At 46.4% G+C, this 20,433-nt stretch overlaps 3 protein-coding genes across 5 annotated transcripts; 1 reads left to right on the forward strand and 2 right to left on the reverse strand.

The window, feature by feature from the left end:
* Positions 1-436: 436 nt before the first annotated feature.
* On the forward strand, positions 437-4,440 carry slc19a3a (solute carrier family 19 member 3a). The gene is made up of 5 exons (XM_047036509.1): positions 437-583; positions 1,767-2,619; positions 3,171-3,363; positions 3,510-3,651; positions 4,025-4,440. The coding sequence occupies exons 1-5, from the start codon at positions 437-439 to the stop codon at positions 4,175-4,177; spliced, it is 1,488 nt and encodes a 495-aa protein (XP_046892465.1). The 3' UTR covers positions 4,178-4,440.
* Positions 4,441-4,844: 404 nt separating this feature from the next.
* Positions 4,845-17,222, reverse strand: agfg1a (ArfGAP with FG repeats 1a). Of its 3 annotated transcripts, none has more exons than XM_047036492.1 (12): positions 16,853-17,221; positions 11,467-11,560; positions 10,546-10,661; positions 9,507-9,669; positions 9,216-9,372; positions 8,753-8,899; positions 6,529-6,700; positions 6,179-6,261; positions 5,958-6,059; positions 5,450-5,602; positions 5,125-5,219; positions 4,845-5,026 (listed from the first exon to the last, which is right to left on the reverse strand). In XM_047036492.1, exons 1-12 carry the CDS (start codon positions 17,017-17,019, stop codon positions 4,967-4,969), a joined length of 1,509 nt encoding a protein of 502 aa, XP_046892448.1. In that variant the 5' UTR covers positions 17,020-17,221; the 3' UTR covers positions 4,845-4,966. The 3 variants fall into 3 exon arrangements, with proteins under 3 accessions (XP_046892448.1, XP_046892451.1, XP_046892449.1); XM_047036495.1 differs by lacking the exon at positions 16,853-17,221 and adding an exon at positions 14,474-14,770; XM_047036493.1 differs by lacking the exon at positions 5,450-5,602 and having other exon boundaries at positions 16,853-17,222.
* A 262-nt stretch (positions 17,223-17,484) lies between these two features.
* Positions 17,485-19,758, reverse strand: mrpl44 (mitochondrial ribosomal protein L44). Its single transcript, XM_047036499.1, has 4 exons — positions 19,531-19,758; positions 18,278-18,746; positions 17,954-18,132; positions 17,485-17,859 (listed from the first exon to the last, which is right to left on the reverse strand). The coding sequence occupies exons 1-4, from the start codon at positions 19,704-19,706 to the stop codon at positions 17,685-17,687; spliced, it is 999 nt and encodes a 332-aa protein (XP_046892455.1). The 5' UTR covers positions 19,707-19,758; the 3' UTR covers positions 17,485-17,684.
* Between the last annotated feature and the right edge of the window lie 675 nt (positions 19,759-20,433).

A 20,433-nucleotide genomic window follows, 5' to 3' on the forward strand; every position in this document is an offset into this window, starting at 1 on the left:
CCATGCAACTTTGAACGAGGAACATAGAAGAGGTGTCAAGGCCATTTCTAGGAGCCCTATCTAAAGAACTTAACAAAAATGTTTCACTTAATTGACTTGGTACTTTCACAGCAATTGGGTACTATCTAATATGTTTTTAAATCCTAAAATCACGTATGCTGTAACAGATAGAAACAGATAATGTATTGTTTGATTGTTATGTTGTTGGGATTTCCTATGAGTAGAAAGTTAAGGCCCACTCAAGTGCCCTTTGAGCAGGTTGTTGATTGACAGACTGAGTTTACAACATACACTGACACAACTGGATGTGGACAGCGTACTGGGACAGCACTGCCAGGAATGCTAACCAGTTGCACATGAGGGACTGGAGTTACCTGGACAGGTTAATATTCATGTCAACACCAGTGTGTTCCAGCAGTTACACTGTCTCACAAGGATGGAGGTTCTGCGCCGTTGGAAGGCAGGGTGGGGCTACCCCACCAGTCTGCTGTGTTGCTATGGGTTCTTTAGTACAGTGAAGCCTATGGAGCCCTTTCTCATCCCCTACATGACAGGACCAGATAAGAACCTGACAGTGGAACAGGTACATTGCTATACTTTTTTATTTGCCCTGTCAAGTCTTTGCTAAATAGTCTGAAATGGTATTGGCAGGTAAAAAGGGGACGAGAACCTAAAGTCAGAAAGAAAATGTTTGGGTTGACTGGCAGGTATATACTTTTGAACCACGTTGCACTTTATCACTCAGTAGTTGCATGAATTAGTTAATAAGGGTTCCTCTGGTAGGAGGGAACCTATTGTATTTGTTAGTTTTATAATAATAATTATTATTAATCTTCTTCTCCTTGCCCCACAATAACTCAACATGTTATTGGTAACACATTTTCTAGTTTGGCATATTGATACTACATCCAAGTTGGTACCCCCACACCGTCGTAGGTTTGAATCCAGCCACAGTGTTTGAGCCTGTCTTAAAATTGAAAATCTGTTTAGTTAAACAGGATGACATCGTTCTGAATTACCATGCGCAATTTCACCTTGATATGTCAAAAGATCATTGAATTACAGCTGTTTAAACTTTGGCCGAATCGAACAATCCGTGCTACAGGAGAAAATATATATGTATATATATTTGACAACTTTGTTGCACATGGAAACACTTGCACATAGAATTAAGTGTGAGTCGAAATGTATTGGACAGTCTAACCACGGCAGAATGAATATAAATGTCTCTACAGTAATATCAAATCCCAATCAAGGTAAAAAATATCCAATTATTTGAGTTTGTTTAACCTTCACACCAGTTTGGAGTGGGTATGGCTCAGTAGAAGAGCACTTGACTGCTGATGAAGAGGTTGTAGTTTCAAATCCCCCTGTAGTGTCTGTAGCTTTGGTTCAAAGTGGCTGCTGGATCAAATATATTCACTTCAGTAAGAGGGGAAAACGGGAACATGCTGGTTGATTCGATGCAATAATTTGCAAATGGTTTTAGAGAACTAAGTTGGAAACATTTCTGAAATCCCAGAACGTTCTGAGAGTGAATAATTTAAATAACAATGGAATTCATCGTTTTTTTTGTTTTTGTGATATAATAAACAAGTGAATAATTATAAATCAAATTAACTTAGACAAATCTTTAACAAATCAAATATTTATTCTTTGTAAGAATGGCATATTTAATAACATTCTTTTTTTACATCAGTGCATTATGTATTTCCTCTTGATGTGACGTGTTGAAGTTTAGGACTGGGTCTCTGGCTTCCCCACAGGTAAACAACGAGATCTTCCCAGTGTGGACGTACTCATACCTGTCTGTGCTGGTCCCTGTGTTTCTGCTTACTGACTGGCTGCGCTACAAGCCTGTGGTGGTTTTCCAGTCCCTCAACCTCTTCATCACCACGGCCCTGCTGCTGTGGCTGCAGGGCGTGGCAGCCATGCAGGCCATGCAGTTCTTCTACGGTGTGGTGACAGCCTGCGAGGTGGCTTACTTCTCTTACATCTACAGCGTGGTGGATCTGACGAGGTACCGCAAGGCCACGTCTTACTGCCGCAGTGTCCAGCTACTGGGCTACACTGCGGGCTCTGTGCTGGGCCAGCTTCTCCTCAGCTTCGACCTCATGTCCTACAACAACATCCTGGTCTTGACTCTGGTGCTGACGTCCATCGCCCTGGTCACTTCCTGCTTCCTGCCAATGCCACGGAGAAGCATGTTTTTCCATCGTAGCCTCGGTGATGACAGGGAGAGGAAACTGTCAACAGGAATCGCGGCCGGGTCAGAAGGCGGTGAGCTGTCCAGCCGCTCAGCCCTCGATGAAAGAGGGGGGAGCAGTAAGGCACCAGCCAGGGAAGAGAACAGCAGTGATGACCCAGTGGAGGCTGGAGGCAGCGAGGAGAGGCCAGCTCCGCCAGGGGGCTGCCTGTCCATTCTGGTCCAGCTGTGGAGGGACTTCCTGGACTGTTACTCCAGCAGGCAGCTGCTGTACTGGTCCGTGTGGTGGGCTCTGGCCACTTGCGGATACAACCAGACAGTCAACTACGTGCAGGTGCTATGGGAGCACGTGGAGCCTTCTCAGAACATCACAGTCTACAACGGAGCGGTGGAAGCCGTGTCCAATCTGTGCGGTGAGTGGCCAACAGAGGCACTCATGCTGTGAGCTAGACACCGTGAGCTAGACACCGTGAGCTAGACACCGTGAGCTAGACACTGTGAGCTAGACACCTTGAGCTAGACACCGTGAGCTAGACACCGTGAGCTAGACACCGTGAGCTAGACACCGTGATCTAGACACCGTGAGCTAGACACCGTGAGCTAGACAACGTGAGCTAGACACCGTGAGCTAGACACCGTGAGTTAGACACCGTGAGTTAGACACCGTGAGCTAGACACCGTGAGCTAGACACCGTGAGCTAGACACCGTGAGCTAGACACCGTGAGTTAGACACCGTGAGCTAGACACCGTGAGTTAGACACCGTGAGCTAGACACCGTGAGCTAGACACCGTGAGTTAGACACTGTGAGTTAGACACTGTGAGTTAGACACTGTGAGTTAGACACTGTGAGCTAGACACTGTGAGCTAGACACTGTGAGCTCCACACTACTTTCATGTAGGTACTTCATATCCATCATCCTCCTCCCGACACTGTCGACTCAGATATGGCGTGTTCTCTCCAGGTGCAGCGACGGCCTACGGGATCGGCTTCACCCAGGTGAACTGGGCTCAGTGGGGGGAGCTGGCCCTGGGGATCTTCTCCGGCCTGGGAGCCGCGTCACTCTTCCTCATGACATACGCTGGCAACATTTGGGTCTGCTACGTCAGCTACATCCTCTTCAAGACCCTGTATATGCTGCTGATCACTATAGCCATGTATGTTCTGGACATGGTGCAATTCACTATAGGCATATCGGTTTAACGAATCTCATCAATACCAATACACTTACCATGGAGGACACATTACCTTTGACATGAATGTGAGTGAGCCACTTCATCTTCATTTGTCACCCCTCTCCAAGGTTCCAGATAGCCGCAGAACTATCAATGGAGAGATATGCACTGATATTTGGAGCAAACACGTTTGGGGCTCTGGTCCTTCAGACAGTGATCACATCCATCGTGGTGGACAGCAGGGGACTGGGTCTGGACATCACCACACAGGTAATGAGACTCTGCGCTTGGAAAAGCACTCACCTTTAATGGCACATTTCACCCGAAAATACATATTTTTCCTGAAAGCATGACCTGGTTTCTTTAGGTATTTCATAGACCTTGTTGGGAGCAGTTTCATATAGGAACTATTTTCTTTTTACCAAACTTTTTACATGAAACTGCACCAAAAGCCATTTACCTCCATTAGATTCAAGAGAAGGCAGACAGCTCTATGGCCGATGTCCAAAAAACTAGCAACTCACACCAAAACATCTAGATGGATAAACAGCACTACGGGAAAGAGGAAAAACGTATATTTTGGGGTGAACTGTTCCATTTAAGCACTGGATCATCTTCAGTGTTTGTCCACTCTTTCTTGCAGTTCATCATTTATGGCTCCTACTTCTCCGCCATTGCCCTCCTGTTCTTGGTGAGGGGGGTGTACTGCCTGATAACACAGCCACAACACAAGGACCCCCCTGCCTCAGAGCTCCCCCCCAGGCCCCAGGAAACAGGGCGTGCACACAGCTTCTGAACACATGCTTCCTGAGGACACACTGAGGACTGAGGAAAAACACTTTTATCCAATATTTCCAACCCCACAACTAGGTGATTTGGTAATTGTTTTGGTAAAATCCATTTTAATATATATATATATATATTTACACATTAACTTAAATTTCTGTAACATCCAAGTAGTGGTCTTCAGTCTCTAGTTTGTGGTTCTTGCCCATGACAGCTGAGATTCAGAGGTCCTTTTGGGGGGCAGCTGTTCTTACAGAAATACTCCTCATGAATACATGTTCTCTTCTCGTCCTCGGTAGAGACACTCCTACCAATGCCACACTGCTTTTGGTTCTTTCCAGCAACTTGCAGCAGCCTGCAGCTTTCAAAGTAACAGTTCTGCCTTAACAAACATGTTAAAGATACAAATACTGATATGCACAAAAAGCCAGTTTCTTTGAAGAAAAACCTATGTACAGGAGTGCAGCATAATGAACGGGACAATTGCAATAACTTAGTATTAGCCAGTTTGAATATAGCTGGGCTCAGTTGAAGCTGGCCAGTTCACAGGTTGAGTGAAGGAAGAGGGGACCACCACGTCCAGTGTAGCACATTTAACCTTCACCATACCGTCTGCGGTTCGGCTTCCACGTCATCGAGGCACGCCTTGCTCCTTTCTGTTGTCGGTCTTGTTCTTCCTTCTCATAAAAAAAATTGTTCTCGGAAAGATTGTGTTTTTAAAGCTACCGGTGAAACAAAACAGTGTGGGAGGGGTGAGTGCGCTGTGTGCTTGTGGTAGTGGCCGTCCAGGGAGGAAGCGCTACAAGAAAGGATTGGTGGAAGAGCCTCCGGCAGGGTACTGGGCCGACGGCGCTCCGGCCTGATTGGACCGCAGAGAGACAAAACATGAGGAAATACTGAAGTGTCTGAGGGAAATAAGTCACTACAAACCAATGACAACCAATCAGGTCTCCTCACCAGGAAGGGGTTGCTAGACACCCCGGGTGCTGCCATAACCTGCCCGAAAGGGGTCACCATGGGCTTGGCCGGGCCGTAGCCTGAGAACCCTCCGCCTGGACGAACACAGGGAAACAAACGCTGAGAGGGAGCTGACAGACCTTCGGATAAAACACGTGTCCAGACACACACCAGGCCTGGGCCATATCAAGGATTTGACGAAGCAGCGATTGAAAACGAATGCTTCGAAAAAGGACTATTCCTTAACATAGCTGACAGTGCAGGCAGACACACAGATGACGAGTACTTTGAAATGTGCCGTTTGGCCCATGCATGGCACACACACCGTTGGGCTGCTGGGGGTAGGCCTGGGCCTGGGGGAAGGGGCCCTGGCCAGGGTACGGCGGCTGGAAGTTCCCACTGAAGCTGGTGGGGAGGTTGAAGGCAGCAGCGTTTCCCAGTCCTGAGGGCATGCTCAGGGAGCCAGAGCCAAATGTGGCTGCAACACGGCAGCAGATGAGCAGGTTACAACATGCACACAACCCGACATCACACGCACCACACCACTAGAAAGAGCTCTCGATACGGTAAAAAGCAGTACCACGGCAGGCCACGGGAGGGCAGCGAGGAGCGGTGAGCTGGAGGGAGAGGAGGAGACATACCCAAGTGAACTGGGGAATGACCCCGTCCAGCCGCAGGAACCCGACACATCAGCCCCTCTTCCTTACACCCTCACAAACCTTCTCGCCCCGCTCCAGTCTTCCACAAAGCCCACTATGTCTCACATTCACTCCACAAACGACCGCACAGACTCAGGAGCGTGTCGGAACGTGGACCAATGTTCCTTGACCCACCTGCTGCCGCCACCGCCGCCGCCCGCCCATTGCTCTGGAAGGGGTTGGTGTGGGCCGCTCCGGGGACAACAGCAGCGGCAACAAAGGGGTTGGTTGAAGGACCTGGCAGGGATGGAGGGAGGTGGTCAGACTGGGGTCACGAACAGAGGACCATGAAGTCCACCCCTCACTGGGCCTCAAACGGGGCTGCTGGCTGAGGACACATGGAGGACCACACTCACCTCCGAAACCCTGGGGCATGCTGGGAAGGCAGCCCTGTTGGGCCTGGCTGGCGGAGGCTGCTGGCACGCTGGGATACATCCCCCTGAGAGGAGCCGTGACACGACGAGGAGGAGAACCAAACAGAGCTACTCAAACTGAATATTGACTCCATTACTAGACACTTGAACCTTACTCACTTACTGGTCGACCAATTAACACCCAATTTACTTCTTGGTAAACAATAGCCTTCTTTATATACATGTTATGGCATAACTATCCGACTGTACCCTTCTAGAGAATAGGGGCAAAGGGGTGTAGGAAACAGGAAGACGGAGATGTAGGCCGACAGAGGACAGGCGTGTTGTCTCACCCTTGGGAGCTGGTGTTGTAAGCGCTGGTCGGGGGGGCTGGCGGGCTGAAGACAGTGTCCAGCTCTGCCAGGGGAGCGTAGCGGTCTCCTCCCAGCCCCGCAAGCTGGCTCTGAGGGTGGCTCAATCCTGCCTGGCCAGGCCCCAGGCTTCCCCTGCTGGGCAGGCTGTTCCCTGGGGAGAGACGACACACAGCGGCTGGGATCTTCACTCACGGCTGGAGGGGAGGGGATATCCAGCACGCAGTGCTCACACCTGATCCGTGGGCCTCGATAGACACAAACCCAGCCATGTCATGCAAGTATGCCCCTGCTGGTTTATGGACAAGAAATGTAACACAACTCCACAGTTCCCCAGGGGAGGGAGAAATACAGTAAACGCTGAGTGAGTCGCAGCTTGATTTTCTGCTTGTCAAAAGTAGTGCAGCAATGGCAGACAACCAGGTGAGCATCTAGCACATGGTGTTCCATCACAGCCCTGAAAGATGACTTCCTACTACGCTAATCCCCCCCAGAGAGGACAGCCCTTGGATCCGAGCGTCCACACATGCTTTCACTCCCACCCGAGCTGCACAGCAACTTAACTGGAATCCTACAAAACATGGCCTGGCAGCTGAGTTCCCTCGCTCCGTTTGGGCAGAGCTCTCCAGGTCGACCAGAGCTGCATCTTTACCAGCTGCGCCGCTAGCGCTCTGTAGCGCCTCTGTGGGCGTTCCCGGGGAACTAGCGCTCTGTAGCGCCTCTGTGGGCGCTCCCGGGGAGCTAGCGCTCTGTAGCGCCTCTGTGGGCGCTCCCGGGAAGCTAGCGCTCTGTAGTGCCTCTGTGGGCGCTCCCGGGGAGCTAGCGCTCTGTAGCGCCTCTATGGGCGTTCCCGGGGAGCTAGCGAAGCAGCCAGAGTCAGTGCTCCAGGATTTGGGGAAGTGGTCCAAATTGGCCAAATTTGCATTCGCTATTTCCCCCTAGGTGTGCTACCTGCACGAGCGAGAGAGAGAGATTACAGAGCATGTCACGAGAGGGGCCTGCGAAGCGCGTGCGGGTCTGTGTGTCACTTCAGAGGACGTGAAGGGGTGAGCTGGAACCTGGGGCCTGGCCCACGCAGCTGCAGTACGGCAGGGTCGTCCCTTTCTCAAGAGGGCCCATCCTGGGCACATCGATTGACAGGAACTGTTATGTCGCAGCAGAGCACTCTCACACTGGGACTTCAAATCATTGTCCACTAGAATTGCAGGTGGTCGCACTAAGATGGATAACCTTCACCAAAACAGCACTTGTTTTTTATGGGAGCAGCAGACACAGAACCACATACATTCATCTACAGGCCGAATGGAAGGACTGGGACCGACTCAAACTAGGACAGACCCGCACGAGAGAGGCGCGAGGGGAGTGGGAGGAGAGCGGTTCAAACAGGAGCCAGAGAGGGAGACTTACTGTGATGGCCCCAGTATGGCAGAGAGGGGCCAAACTCCCCCACACTGCGGCTGGATGACAGTGAGGTGAACGCTGGCCGCCAGAACAGGACGAGAGCAATGAATGCAAGACAGGGCGGAAAAACAGAAGGACACGTAAAACGAAACAAAGGCACGACTGTCGCCCAAAGCAAACAGACGGAAAATAAACAAACAAGATAACAGCAAGAAAATGGAGAGAGAGAGAGAGAGAGAGAAGTAGAAGCCAGGCAGATTGGGTGAGAGCAGGGATTCTGGAAGCAGTGAGCTGGGTGTCGTCATATTAAAATCAAGAAGGTCATGATGACATTGCACTCTTCAACAACCTCCAGCAGAGGGGATAAAATAAAGACATGAGCTTGATTGTGGCTGAGGCCTGGGGAGTTTAGTCTCTGCTTGTTAAGTAGTGTGTGTGGGTGTGTGTGTGGGTGTGTGTGTGTGTGTGTGTGTGTGTGTGTGTGTGTGTGTGGGTGTGTGTGTGTGTGTGTGTGTGGGTGTGTGTGTGGGTGTGTGTGTGGGTGTGTGTGTGGGTGTGTGTGTGTGTGTGTGCGCATGCATGTGTGTGCGTGCGTGCAGCACTCAACTGCACAACTGAGTGCTACTGTAAGATGAAGCATATTGTGGGGCCATGAACCGGTGTGTGTGTGTGTGTGTGTGGGGGGGGGATCAGGAGTCACAAACAGGAGAGAACAGACCGAAACAACAAAGAAATAATAACATAGATAATACACAATGGACGACAACGAGGCGTGAAACGTGGGTGAGGATGCGTGGTGGTTTACCTGTTTGCGAGGGCTGGAACGGGGCTGGAGGTGCAGGGGGGAAAGCACCGGATGGACCGGCGCTTCTGAACACCTCAAAGTTCGCAAAGTCTGCGTTTGCAAAGTCTGCGTTTGCAAAGTCTGCGTTTGCAGCTGTGCTGTGACTGGCTGGAGATCAGGGAGGAGGGTCAGACCAGACAATGAATGAGGAGATGATGACGACACAGGAACGACACTGGGATGGCAAACTCAAATGAACACACCCAGACGTGGACTGATCCAAGCAGAATGATGACTCAGCAGACATGGCGGGAGGACATCCAGGTTCACCAGAAAGAGCTGCCTGTCTGGACAACCTTCTACCCTTCGTGTGTGTGGGTGTGGGTGTGTATGTGTGTGTGGGGATGTGTGTGTGTGTGTGTGTGTGGGGGCCAGGGCCTTCTCTAATGAGGATGTCGGTGCCCGGAACCCTCTGATCACATACCTGGGTGGCTGTTGAAATGTGCAAAGTTGGCAAAGTTGGCTGGGCCTGGAGCTTTGGAGGGAGGGGCGGCAAAGATGTCTCCACCCAGGTCGCTCAGGAGGTCAAACTTCTTGTCCTGGAACTGCTGGTGGGCCTGGCTGCGGCTCACCACTGGAGACTGACAGACACCAGGGTTACCTCAGAGCACACACACACACACCTCGACAGCAGACAGCAGGGTGCGTGTGTGTGTGTCTTGACTAGTTCTGTTTGTGCTGAGGTTCAAGGTGTAAGTGTGTGTGTGTGTATCACCTGACTGGGTGTGTGCTTGCTGAGATGCAGGGTAGGGACGCCCTCGCCCAACAAGGTCTTGAGGGGCCGGACTTCAGGAGTGCTGCTGGTGCTGCTGTTGGACGAGCCTGAGATGGAAGCGTGGACCGAGGCCACCACCTTGGCCTGGTCTGGAGGAACGTACCTGACAACCACAACCGACATCAGGAAACCGCTCGCACTCGCCAGAGGCTTGCTTTCAGGGCAGCCAGTAGGCGGTGGCTAACCTACATTGCATGCAATAACACAGTGGTATCAATGCAAATTGCTTGGCTCAGGGGCTTCCTGCACGAGCTGCTTCTAGGGCAGGATAAGTCAGGGGAAACTACAGAAGTCTGAAGAGGTCTGTCCTTAGACTACTGACCAGCTAACAATAATTGAAGATAATGATTACTTTCTTACTTTTATACTGTTTGAAATGTTATGTATATAATGAACTATGTTTGATCTATACCTTGCTATATTAGGTTCATGAGCACACAACCCTTGGTTATGTCCAGTAGAGAAATATGTCCATCTATTAATTATGTTTCTTGTATCATTGATAACAGCATAATGACAGTTTTTCTTATGAATGCATAGACATAAGTTAGTTCTTTGTAAGGTGTGACTAGGAAAGGCCTGTGTCACTAATGTAAGTCGGAGGTCCCAATATCGCCAAATTGTATAATGCCATGCAACTTTGAATGAGGAAAATAGATGGAGCGACAATGCCATTTCTAGGAGCCCTATATAAGGACCTCAACAAGAGCTACCTAGCATACAGTGTCCTTTTTCTGTGCCTGCGAAGGCTATGCTAATCATATTGTATCCTCCCATATTGTCATACCCTATACTCCCTTGATTTCCTGTATTCATTGTCCAGTCTTCGGTGATACTCAACTTGAGTGTATCAGACACCTCCACCTTACACGTGTAATAAATACGTTGATTTTGTCTTGAACTTGTAATAACTAGTCCCTTCATTGACTTGGTACTTTCAGAGCAATTGGGTATCGTCTACTACGTCTTCAAGTCCTACCATCTTTTCTTCTCGTATTTCTCTTGAAGGAACTCCTTAACCTTCTGAGGTTCTCTGAAGTCAGGAATCGAGGAGGTTCTGTCGTCGTACAGGCCGAGCCAGATCTGTTTGCAGACCTACGAGGAAGGGGCATGAGGTCAATCACATGAGCAAAAGGCAAACATGAGACTTTAACACCTGGAGGTTAAGAGAACATTCCAGGGTTTCCTGGCACCGAATAAAACGGAGACCTTCGGCTAAGTTATACAGATCCCAAACATTGACACTTGACTGCTTCTCGACAAACATTATAAGACCTGAGGCCTTAATAACCAACAGGCACAACGCACGGATGCTTGAAAAGAAACTACCGTGTCATTCTTTAGACATTTCTGTTGAAATAGAGTTAGACCAATATGGCAACAGATCCAATAGCAGGCTGCAACAGCACTGTGGAGAAACAGGCAGGTGAACAGACTGGAGGTTCATGATGATGCATGAATCCACCCAGGTCGTTGCGTCGATGCTCCTGCTCCTGAGGATGCTTCAATGCCAAGTCACATGCCATACAGAACATCTGACACACACGTTTACTTCTCAATGAAGGCGCGTAGAAAACAAAGGCCATGTTGTACTTGTATCACCCATGTTATTTAGCATGATATTTACTCCAATTCAAATCCCAACTAGGCAAATCAAGACTGAGTTTGCCGGAGCCAAATAAGTCTGAATATACAAATTTGGGGCGTCAGAACAGCCATGAAAGGGCTGCTGCGGGTTTGAGGCACATCATGGCATTCTCACAACTCGCACACAAATCCTCTCAAAAAGACTCTAAAGGAGCACACTAATATCCCAAGAATGCCACCCAAATGAAAAACGGTCAAACAATGTGTCCAGGAGAACATGATGTGCTGCTGCTCTGTGGGTCACCATGCCTACCTCATTGCCATTTTTCTGTAGTAACTCAATTTCCTGTTGCGTGAAGGTTGTCATGGAGATCGACTTCACTCTGTGAGGTGGGTTAAGCCCTCGCCTGTGGGTAGGAGGAGAGTGGCAGAGAGGTCAGATTAGTTCAGAAAACATCCAAACTACTTATCTACTGCATCCAGGTACAACTGGGACCAAGACTGCACAGGGAGACACCAGGGCTACAAAGAAAGTTAAATAACTGAAACTGTGAGACGAAAATGACCAACTCTTATAGCAGTCAGGTGTCTGTCCTTTCATATGACCTCTTGAGATGCATTAGAGATGTGAGAGAAAGGCATCAGGAGAATCGCTTCCTGACTCAATTTCCCAGCTTCCTGTGCGGCCCTGGTCTACCCCGGTGGGCTGGCAGAGAGCTTCACAAACAGGCAGCTCTCCTGCTTCTACACACCCAAACCCCGCCACCAAGTCAGTATCGAAGCATTCCTTAAAACACACACACGTTCCAACGACAAAAATCTCCTAGGTGATAAGAATGGTAGTCATAGATGCAGTGTAAGGCTAGGCCAGCTGCTAAATTATTCACTGCTCTTGCTGTGCAATTTAGCCTATAGGCCTAGCTCCACTGAATGGCTTTGCTCCATCTGAACAGTTACCCAATCAACCGAGTCCACGGCGTCTCCTGTTGCTAGTAGAGAGTTAACATGACCTACTGCTGATAGCGAAGGAGCATCTGCCAAACCAGCCCTTGCCTTGGTAGTGCACATCAGACACTAGTAATCAGAAGGTTGCCGGATCGATGCCGGCAAGGCATTTCACCCTACTTGCCTCGGGGGGAATGTCCCTGTACTTACTGTAAGTCGCTCTGGATAAGAGCGTCTGCTAAATGACTAAATATAAATGTAAATAGAGTAGCTTGGTATGACAAAATTCAAGAGATTGAATTTTCCATTATTCTGGTGGCTAGTTAGCTCCCAGGAGGCCAGGCAAGCCTTTGTTCTTTTGGTGACTGTGGGAGGGTATGTGTGTGCTGGGTGCTTGGGGCAGGTGAATGAGCATTTTCCTCGAATGAAACTAGGTCAGATACAGGGAAAGAGTTCCAGGCCCTCCAGGCATGCCCGTGATGCCATCTCTTCCTTTGCAAGACATTTGGAAACATCTCTTAAAAAAGTTAATCCAATAAAAGACGTTGTAAGTAACACTTGGTTTTGCAATATATGTTGCAAGACATTCAGCTAACTAGGGAGGCCTAGATAAAGTAGGCCTATTGCTGTTGTACTTGCAAGTTACACCTAAAATAGACACGTCGTCGTTTTAACTATTGTAAGAAGAGCTGTCAAAGAACCGTCTGTGCATGTGGTGTAGGAATAACAGTTAATAAATGTAATGGAAGCATGCAGTGAGTGCATGCAATAAAAAAGTATCTCTTAAACTGGACTGGCACCTGAAGGGGCTGTTTTCCTAATAAGAAGAGCTGTCAAAGAGAGCACTAAACCTCCTGAGAGAATGTTAGAAATATCAGTTAAATAATGTGCCCCAGCTATGCCTTTCTGACTGATGGGTGCATACAACACTTGAGGTCTGCTACCCTGCCCTAAGTGGATGAAAGGCTTCAAAACAATAGACCTGCATTCGAAAGCATGAAGGAAGGAATGAATGAAGCAAAGGCAAGACATTGAAGTGACTTGGAACACGGTCAAAGTGGTTTGGTTTCGGATAACACGTTCAGAATGACCTTTGACCTGGAGGTCGTTAGAGGTAGGGATGAATTGCCGGTCGTGACCAGGTGGTCGCACTCCCTGTGGAGACGGGGACCGAGAAATTCAACTCCTCACACGTTCTTCAGCCTCTGGTTTCTCTCTAGAGATCTGTCATATATGTATCAGGAGTGCTAAAATCATATGCAAATGTATAATCGACATGGAGACAGAAAACACTCAAGAGAAACCGCAACCCAAAGCGTTTCAGAGCATGCCACGCTGTGTTTGCACCGTGCCTGCTGCTGCAGGCTGCACCATACGCTCATACTTCCTCTGCTGTTCTGGAACAACGTGAGAAGTGAGCTGACCACTACCACTTCCCGTTGCACATATCACATGCTGTTGATGCAATGTGGTGGAGCCTTGCCACTTCCTGACACTGCAATCACATCAGGCGTCCTGTCTACATGAAGATCCTCCATCAATCTTTCCCCACCACACAACACCAGCCGTCAAAATACACAGCCTAATTTTCCACGAGTCAGGTCTTTTCTTGACCAGCAGAGAAAGTGACCCAAGTTCCTTCCTGGTATGTCTACAATACACACCAATGTCACTCAACACTGGTGCAGATTTACACGTTCTTATCACTATAATAGACCCCTTTACACATGCATAACAAATGCAAACGTTCCCAAGTATTCTCGTCATATACTGTGTTGCTATGGGATGGGTCTGTTGAAATGGGAACATCTACCAGCAGTAGATGGCCACCAGCAGTATTCTGATTCACACGGTTACATAGTCTGCTGTATCACCCAGCATTAACAAAATGTCTGGAAAAATTTGACAAATACAATACACAAGTTAAGATTTACAAGTCTTAGTTACCCTGGTAACCAAAACATTCCAGTTTAGAAAGAGACATAGCACAAGCCAGGTAGCCATAAACAAACTATTCTTGCATTCTCATTGAGTAATGATTGATTGGCCAGCTGTCAAAATACAGTTTCAATCAATTACTTATACTAGCAACGTAGCTCAGACATTAATGTTGAATCTGTTTAGTGGTTTATTGGTCAGACTGTCAAATTATGAATAGTGCCAAACACTAGTCAAAAAACAGCCTGTTAGCAAGACATGTTCAATCATTTTCAGTTGATAAGTAGCTAGCTGCATGTTTTCTTGATTTCTGTGGGCATATTGGTACATGAGCTACTTGCCATATGGTAGACTGTATTATTTATCATGCTAGCAACAGTTGAGCAAGTCTAGGAGGTAAGCATTTGATTTCCATAAGATAACAAAAGCTAACTTACATATCAAAAGGTTGCAGTGAACACTAGATAGCAGTCTTGAGAAAGCTGGTACATTTGTCGGAAACCTTTTCTTAATAAGTCTGTTTTTGCTGTTAAGAAAGTGTTACAGACATAACATACAAGTGCTATCTCATGTACCACCATTGTTTCTGGGAATACAGCCACCCGTTTGTGCTGTTCCTTTTAGTGGAAACACAAAAAGCTGAGACTAAACACGTGCCAGTGGAAATGTGCAATCAGCATGGCCACAGACCAGCTCCACGACCTATTCCAGGTTATAATAAAGTCAGCTATTCTGCTTTCTCTTGGCTTGAAAGACACACGCCTCATATTGAACGTGAGTGTGAGACTATTTAGTAGGGGTGGGGAAATTCAATCTTCGCGATTCAATCTTCGCGATTCAATCTTCTAGCGATTCACATTGATTCACAAATGTAAAGAATTGTGAATCGATTTTTAATCGTTTTGTGACCCGCAGAAGCGAAAGGTACCAAAAGATTCCCACCCCTGCTATTTAGAGGAGCCTCTATATCTGACTTTATGAAATAACTCAATGATCTCACATGACAAAGTTTAGACCACTGGGAAATTCACTGTGAAATAAATTGTATTGAAATCGCATCCCTTGACTATTCAGATCTACACAGTGCCACTCGAATTCTTCCATTACAAATCCCAGCAGAACAATTGTGACAGTGGAGATATAGGGACGCTGAACCATTTGAAAAACATAACTTTCTCACCCAGTCTACTACACAGACAATGTTTTACACAAACATGAAGTTGTACTTCACTCCCAGAATGATTAACAGACAGATATGTACAACTATAAAGAAACAAAAAGTAGGATTACGAATGACCCCCCTTATAAGGTGACCTAAAGAGGTGACCTGAGTCTAACTTGAGACATGACCTCAATCAGAAATGACAACTGTTTCACTTTCTACTTGAAGAAGAACTGTCTAGCCATACGTCTATTTAGTTGTTGTTGTAGCAAATATTAATCCTCTACTAAGGGAGGAACTACAATTCCATGACTATCCAGTGTCTTTGCATAGTTTTCAAGGTGATACTGGCTAACAGCAGACCTGGTAAAACAAAGGTGAAATAGCCTGTAAGGGAGAGCAATCCTTCTGTTGAGATGGAGCTTAAGGTCTTGTTTTAAATAGCCTTATGAGTATGGGAACAAGTGATAGGGCCGCACACCTGTAAATAGAGCTACAGGAAACTTGTTTTTTCGTTAAATAAAATAGCTTAGGGCCTGATTAACTTTTCATTGGCTGAAATGTAACTTTATATATTCTTGGGAAATGGTTGCATGTTGTGTTTATATATCATGATCAGTAGAGAGTTGGACACTATGGACACAAGCCCAACACTAAGACATGTAGATGATGAACTGGGCTAGACTTACAACATAAGTATACCAATGCAATACATAGTTAGAACAAATACCTGACAATATTTCATATTTTAGTATGTTGAAATAAGCCTAGTGTTAAAGGTATGGCAAACCTGAGGGGAGAGGTGTGAGTTTGCATCTCATTTGCATGGCACTATTCCTTGTACCATCATATTTCAGGACCTTGACTGTTGTTAACTGTCCATAGATGTCTTCTGCTGTTTTACTAAATGTAAACCACATTCTTTTTAGTAATCTCAACCCGAGCTTGCAGATGCTTGATGGTTACAGCTTAATACATCTGTAACACCAACCGTTAAAGATAGCTTGCTGATTATTAATGGGAATGTGGGGCATGGCTAGCAGCAAAGGCGACATTATTCATTCTAGTTAGTTATGGGGGTTGGGGGACGTATTCAAGAACTGACCTTAGCGCTTACTACCTGATATCATCTACCTAGCTAGTACTATTAACATAACGCTACTTTGAAATGCATTCAGCAGCGTGTGTCACTTAAATGAGCAAGTAGGATAGCAACAGTAATAGGCTGACAGTGCTGTGGTTAGCTAGAACTGAAGTCGAGATAAATGCCGGGGTGAGCTAGCTAGAGCTAGCAGCTCACTGGCTGTCTTATAGATGTAGCAGGATGGCTAGTCGGTAAAGCTGCGCTAGATCTGATGATACCCCCCTACTGTACTCCCAACCCCCTCCCACATACACCCAGACCCATCCCGTTCTGCAGAGCAACACAATGTCAGCCCTAGTCTAATTAACTAGCAGTATAGCTTGCTGTGGTTCGTTAGCTTGGAGCTAGCTGCCGCCCATACTAGTCCGCTACAGTACCCTAACATACTAGTGACTGCCATTCGAAATGGGCCACATCAGGGTAGCTAACGAGCTAGTGCTAACTACTGAGGCCTAATTGTAAAAGCTAGATAGCTAACGTTAAAGGTCACTCAATCATATTTGTACTCACAAAATGCCAGAGCAGGAGGTGCAAACGAAAGATCCTACTGTCATGTTGGCATAGGTAGGGCCGCGCTGATCACAGTCAAAGCACTTTCTGTTAGGGGACAAACTCGTCATTTCTCTCAGCATCTTCAGGTGTTTCTCCTCCTGCTTTCTTTTGGCACTCGCTGCCATGGTTGGTACTAGGTAGATGGGATGAAGACGACTGAAAACAAAACCGGGAAAATAACGTGCTGTTAAAAAACCTCGTTACTGGGTAATCACCAGACTAGAATCGGAGAGTAGCTGGTAGTTAATGACAGAGGGGTCTGCTTCGAGTCTCCCCACGGCACGAACAAGGAGTTGACGCGCGCTGTGGAGGATCACGCACCGCCCGCTCGTCCTCGTTTACATCATTGGAAATCTAGCGGCACCCAGCTGTTCAATACTCTCACTACATCCCACGTTAATTTTTATTTTATTTAAAAGTTGACTGTTTGGATGGGCGACCAAAACGATTTTTAACCAATAACGTATTTTATTTATTTTTTCTTTAACTCACAACTGAAAACATGAGTAATTACCCATAAACATTACCTTCTTGAATGACAAGTGGTAATAACTAAGACTGTTAGAAAAACATTACTTACAACTGAATGCTCTGGATTACATATTTATTATGGATATTTCACTCACAGATCAAAAATATATTACACTGAAAACATTTAGCCAAATAGACAATACTGTAATTCAAATGCTTGGAATGCCTTTTCAAAGGCATTCATTATGCATTGAGCCTAAGTATAGTCAGTTTTCTGAGGACTTTGTGATATCATTAAGCTACAATACATTGAGTGCTTCTAGCTGCTGCTTATGGACTTGACAGCTGAAGCCTGAGATGGCTCGGCTGCAGAGAAGTCCCAGGGCCTCCGGTTCTCTGTGTAGCCGTACAGCTTTCGCAGGGCTACCCGGGCAGCCTCTTCCTCTGCACCAAAAACAGTCTCACCAGGAGCCTCAGCCAGGAGCTTCTTATCACTGCGGATGAACACAAGTACATTAAATCACTCGCACTGCTTTCCTGCACACTGCATGAGGCATTGTGGTGTTGTGCAGTTGCCATGTGACATACCTGTACAATCCTACAAAGTACAGTGGGAGAACGGTACTGGCACCAGCCGACCTGGTGAGACGTGGCTCAGGAAGGGGAACACTTCTCTTTGACAGCTCCTCAACCAACAGCCCCATAGGGTTTACAACGGACCACACCTCAAACAGGTCCTTCCCTACTAGCTGGGTGATCAGAAAGTCCTGAAAATGGAATGGATACAGCCATAACTATGGATACAGCCATAACTATGGATACAGCCATAACTATGGATACAGCCATAACTTGAATACAAATGTTATTGACAGCAATGCATGTCCTTTTATATTGATATTGTTTGGTTCTTACCCTGAGGAAAAGTCCAGCTCGCTCTGCCCCACTACTCTCCTGGAGTGCTCCAATCACAGCCATAAATGTTCCGTGTAGAACTTCATCTGGGACAGGAAACTTGGCACTCATGGCCAGGTCTTCAATAGCCAGGTTTCTTGCTACATGGCACACAACTGCATGGCTGGTTAAATGCCCCACCAGGGCAGACACACCCTCTGTAGGCAAACAAGGAAAGCTTGCCCTGCACCACTCTTCCAAGAAGTCCATGGTGAATTTCAAACCGTTGGTGTTTAACTGATTGTTATCAGTAAGGACAAGTGCAGTTGTCTCTGTGTTCATGCCTAATAAGTGTCTTCTCTCTTGCTCAGACTCAAGGTAACAGGGGTTAATGAAAGCCATCTTCAGGAGCTGAGGGGAGATATTCTCATGGAGGCGGCTGCTGAATGCCTGGACCTCCGCATGGTAGTCCCAATTAGGATGCTGAGAGCTAAACAACAGAAAACAATTTTTCATGAGCAGTCACTCACCAGCACTGTTAATAGACATGGGCATATATAAATCATACCTACCATCATGGCATTTAAGTAATTTTCCAAAGATAAATGCAATCTGCCTAGTTGACACAGAAAATCTGACATGTTCTTTCACACAACTCTCATCCTACAAACACACAGAATCCGGTTACCTCTCACACAAAGTCTGTGGTATCTTGTTAAGAGATATGTTAATAATTGTGGGGGTTTTGAATTAGGCTTTAAAAATGCGATATGCCAATAATTTATTTTACCTTAACTTAGTTGATGCATTTTTATGTTCCTAAAGCATTAGGAACGACACCTAACCTAACGACATTAAAATAATGTTGCCAAATGATACATTGACACTCACAAATGTTTAATGAGCGGTATTAAACACATTTTAAAAAGCTAATAAGACCCACTTAAGTAATCAAGATTATCAGATAATTATGATACTTATCATAATTATCTCATTACCTGATATTGTCCTGAGGACTGTTCTGCAGTTCGAAAGGGCAGCTAGCAATACAGCATCAACATCGTTTGCTTTTCAAATTGAGCTAACTTGGTTAAGCTAACATTTATAACACAGCTTGATACAAATTCTCAGCATAATTCTCAACCATCATGCGTTTTTCGTTCACACTGCACGGGTTAAAATGCCTAGATCTATGGCTATAGCTACAGACAAGGACGAGTCTTGACAGCTACAGTAGCTACCACTAGCTGTAGCTAGCTGACTTTGGCTTTTACCGTGGCTTAGGCAGTGGAGGACCTTCAAGTTTTAATTTCCTTTCCATTAACAAGGTGTACGCCTTCATCCATCGTTTCTTTTCTCTGGTTTGAGTGAATAAGATATTTCTACAAACATTTCGGTAGTGAATACCAAATGTTAAAACACCACCATTTATAAGGTATCTTGTTGCCATGATGGTTTGAGGAGGGTGAAAGAAGTCCAACCTCAATGAGAAATCTAATTTCCGGTAGATTTTTCCAGGTTTTTCAAAATAAAGGTCACTTAACAACATTGACTTATGTCGTCAACTGGGGTACGGGAGGTGTTTTATAACTTGCGATCTACATTCAATAGGAAAACTTCCCATTTACACTACACTATATGAACAAATGTATTTGTTTGCACCTACATATTACACCTACTGACCTACAGGAGCTTTTATGAAATGATTCGCATTTAGATTGTCATCGACATCCCATTCTAAATGTACGTGCAATAATATGGAGTCTGCATGTGGCTATAAGCAGCACATCCAGTTGGGGTCTGAGGGAGAACTGCCCCATAACGCACTACCGGTTTCATATTCGACATTCGACATTCGTCTCACATTCGGAAGACGCTACTTTGAATCGTCACATTAGAGACCGGGTGAAAACTACCCATACAATTTAGAAAAATTATGACCTTTATAATATTTTTATGAATATAAAACCTCAAACGGACTCCAGAGTAACAATGTCTGGTATACTTCCACAGCCTTTAATTACGTTTCTAAAACTGGTTGTTCCCATTCTTGATTGTGATTGGCTATATCGCGTTCCATGCCGTTGTAAAATCCAGCATAACCTCACAGGTTGTCCTCATAACATTCTTTAACACTCTATATTACTGCGCATCGAATATTTCAAATAGAAAAAGAC

The sequence above is a fragment of the Hypomesus transpacificus genome, chromosome 15, assembly GCF_021917145.1.
Source record: "Hypomesus transpacificus isolate Combined female chromosome 15, fHypTra1, whole genome shotgun sequence".
NCBI classification, from domain to species: domain Eukaryota; kingdom Metazoa; phylum Chordata; class Actinopteri; order Osmeriformes; family Osmeridae; genus Hypomesus; species Hypomesus transpacificus.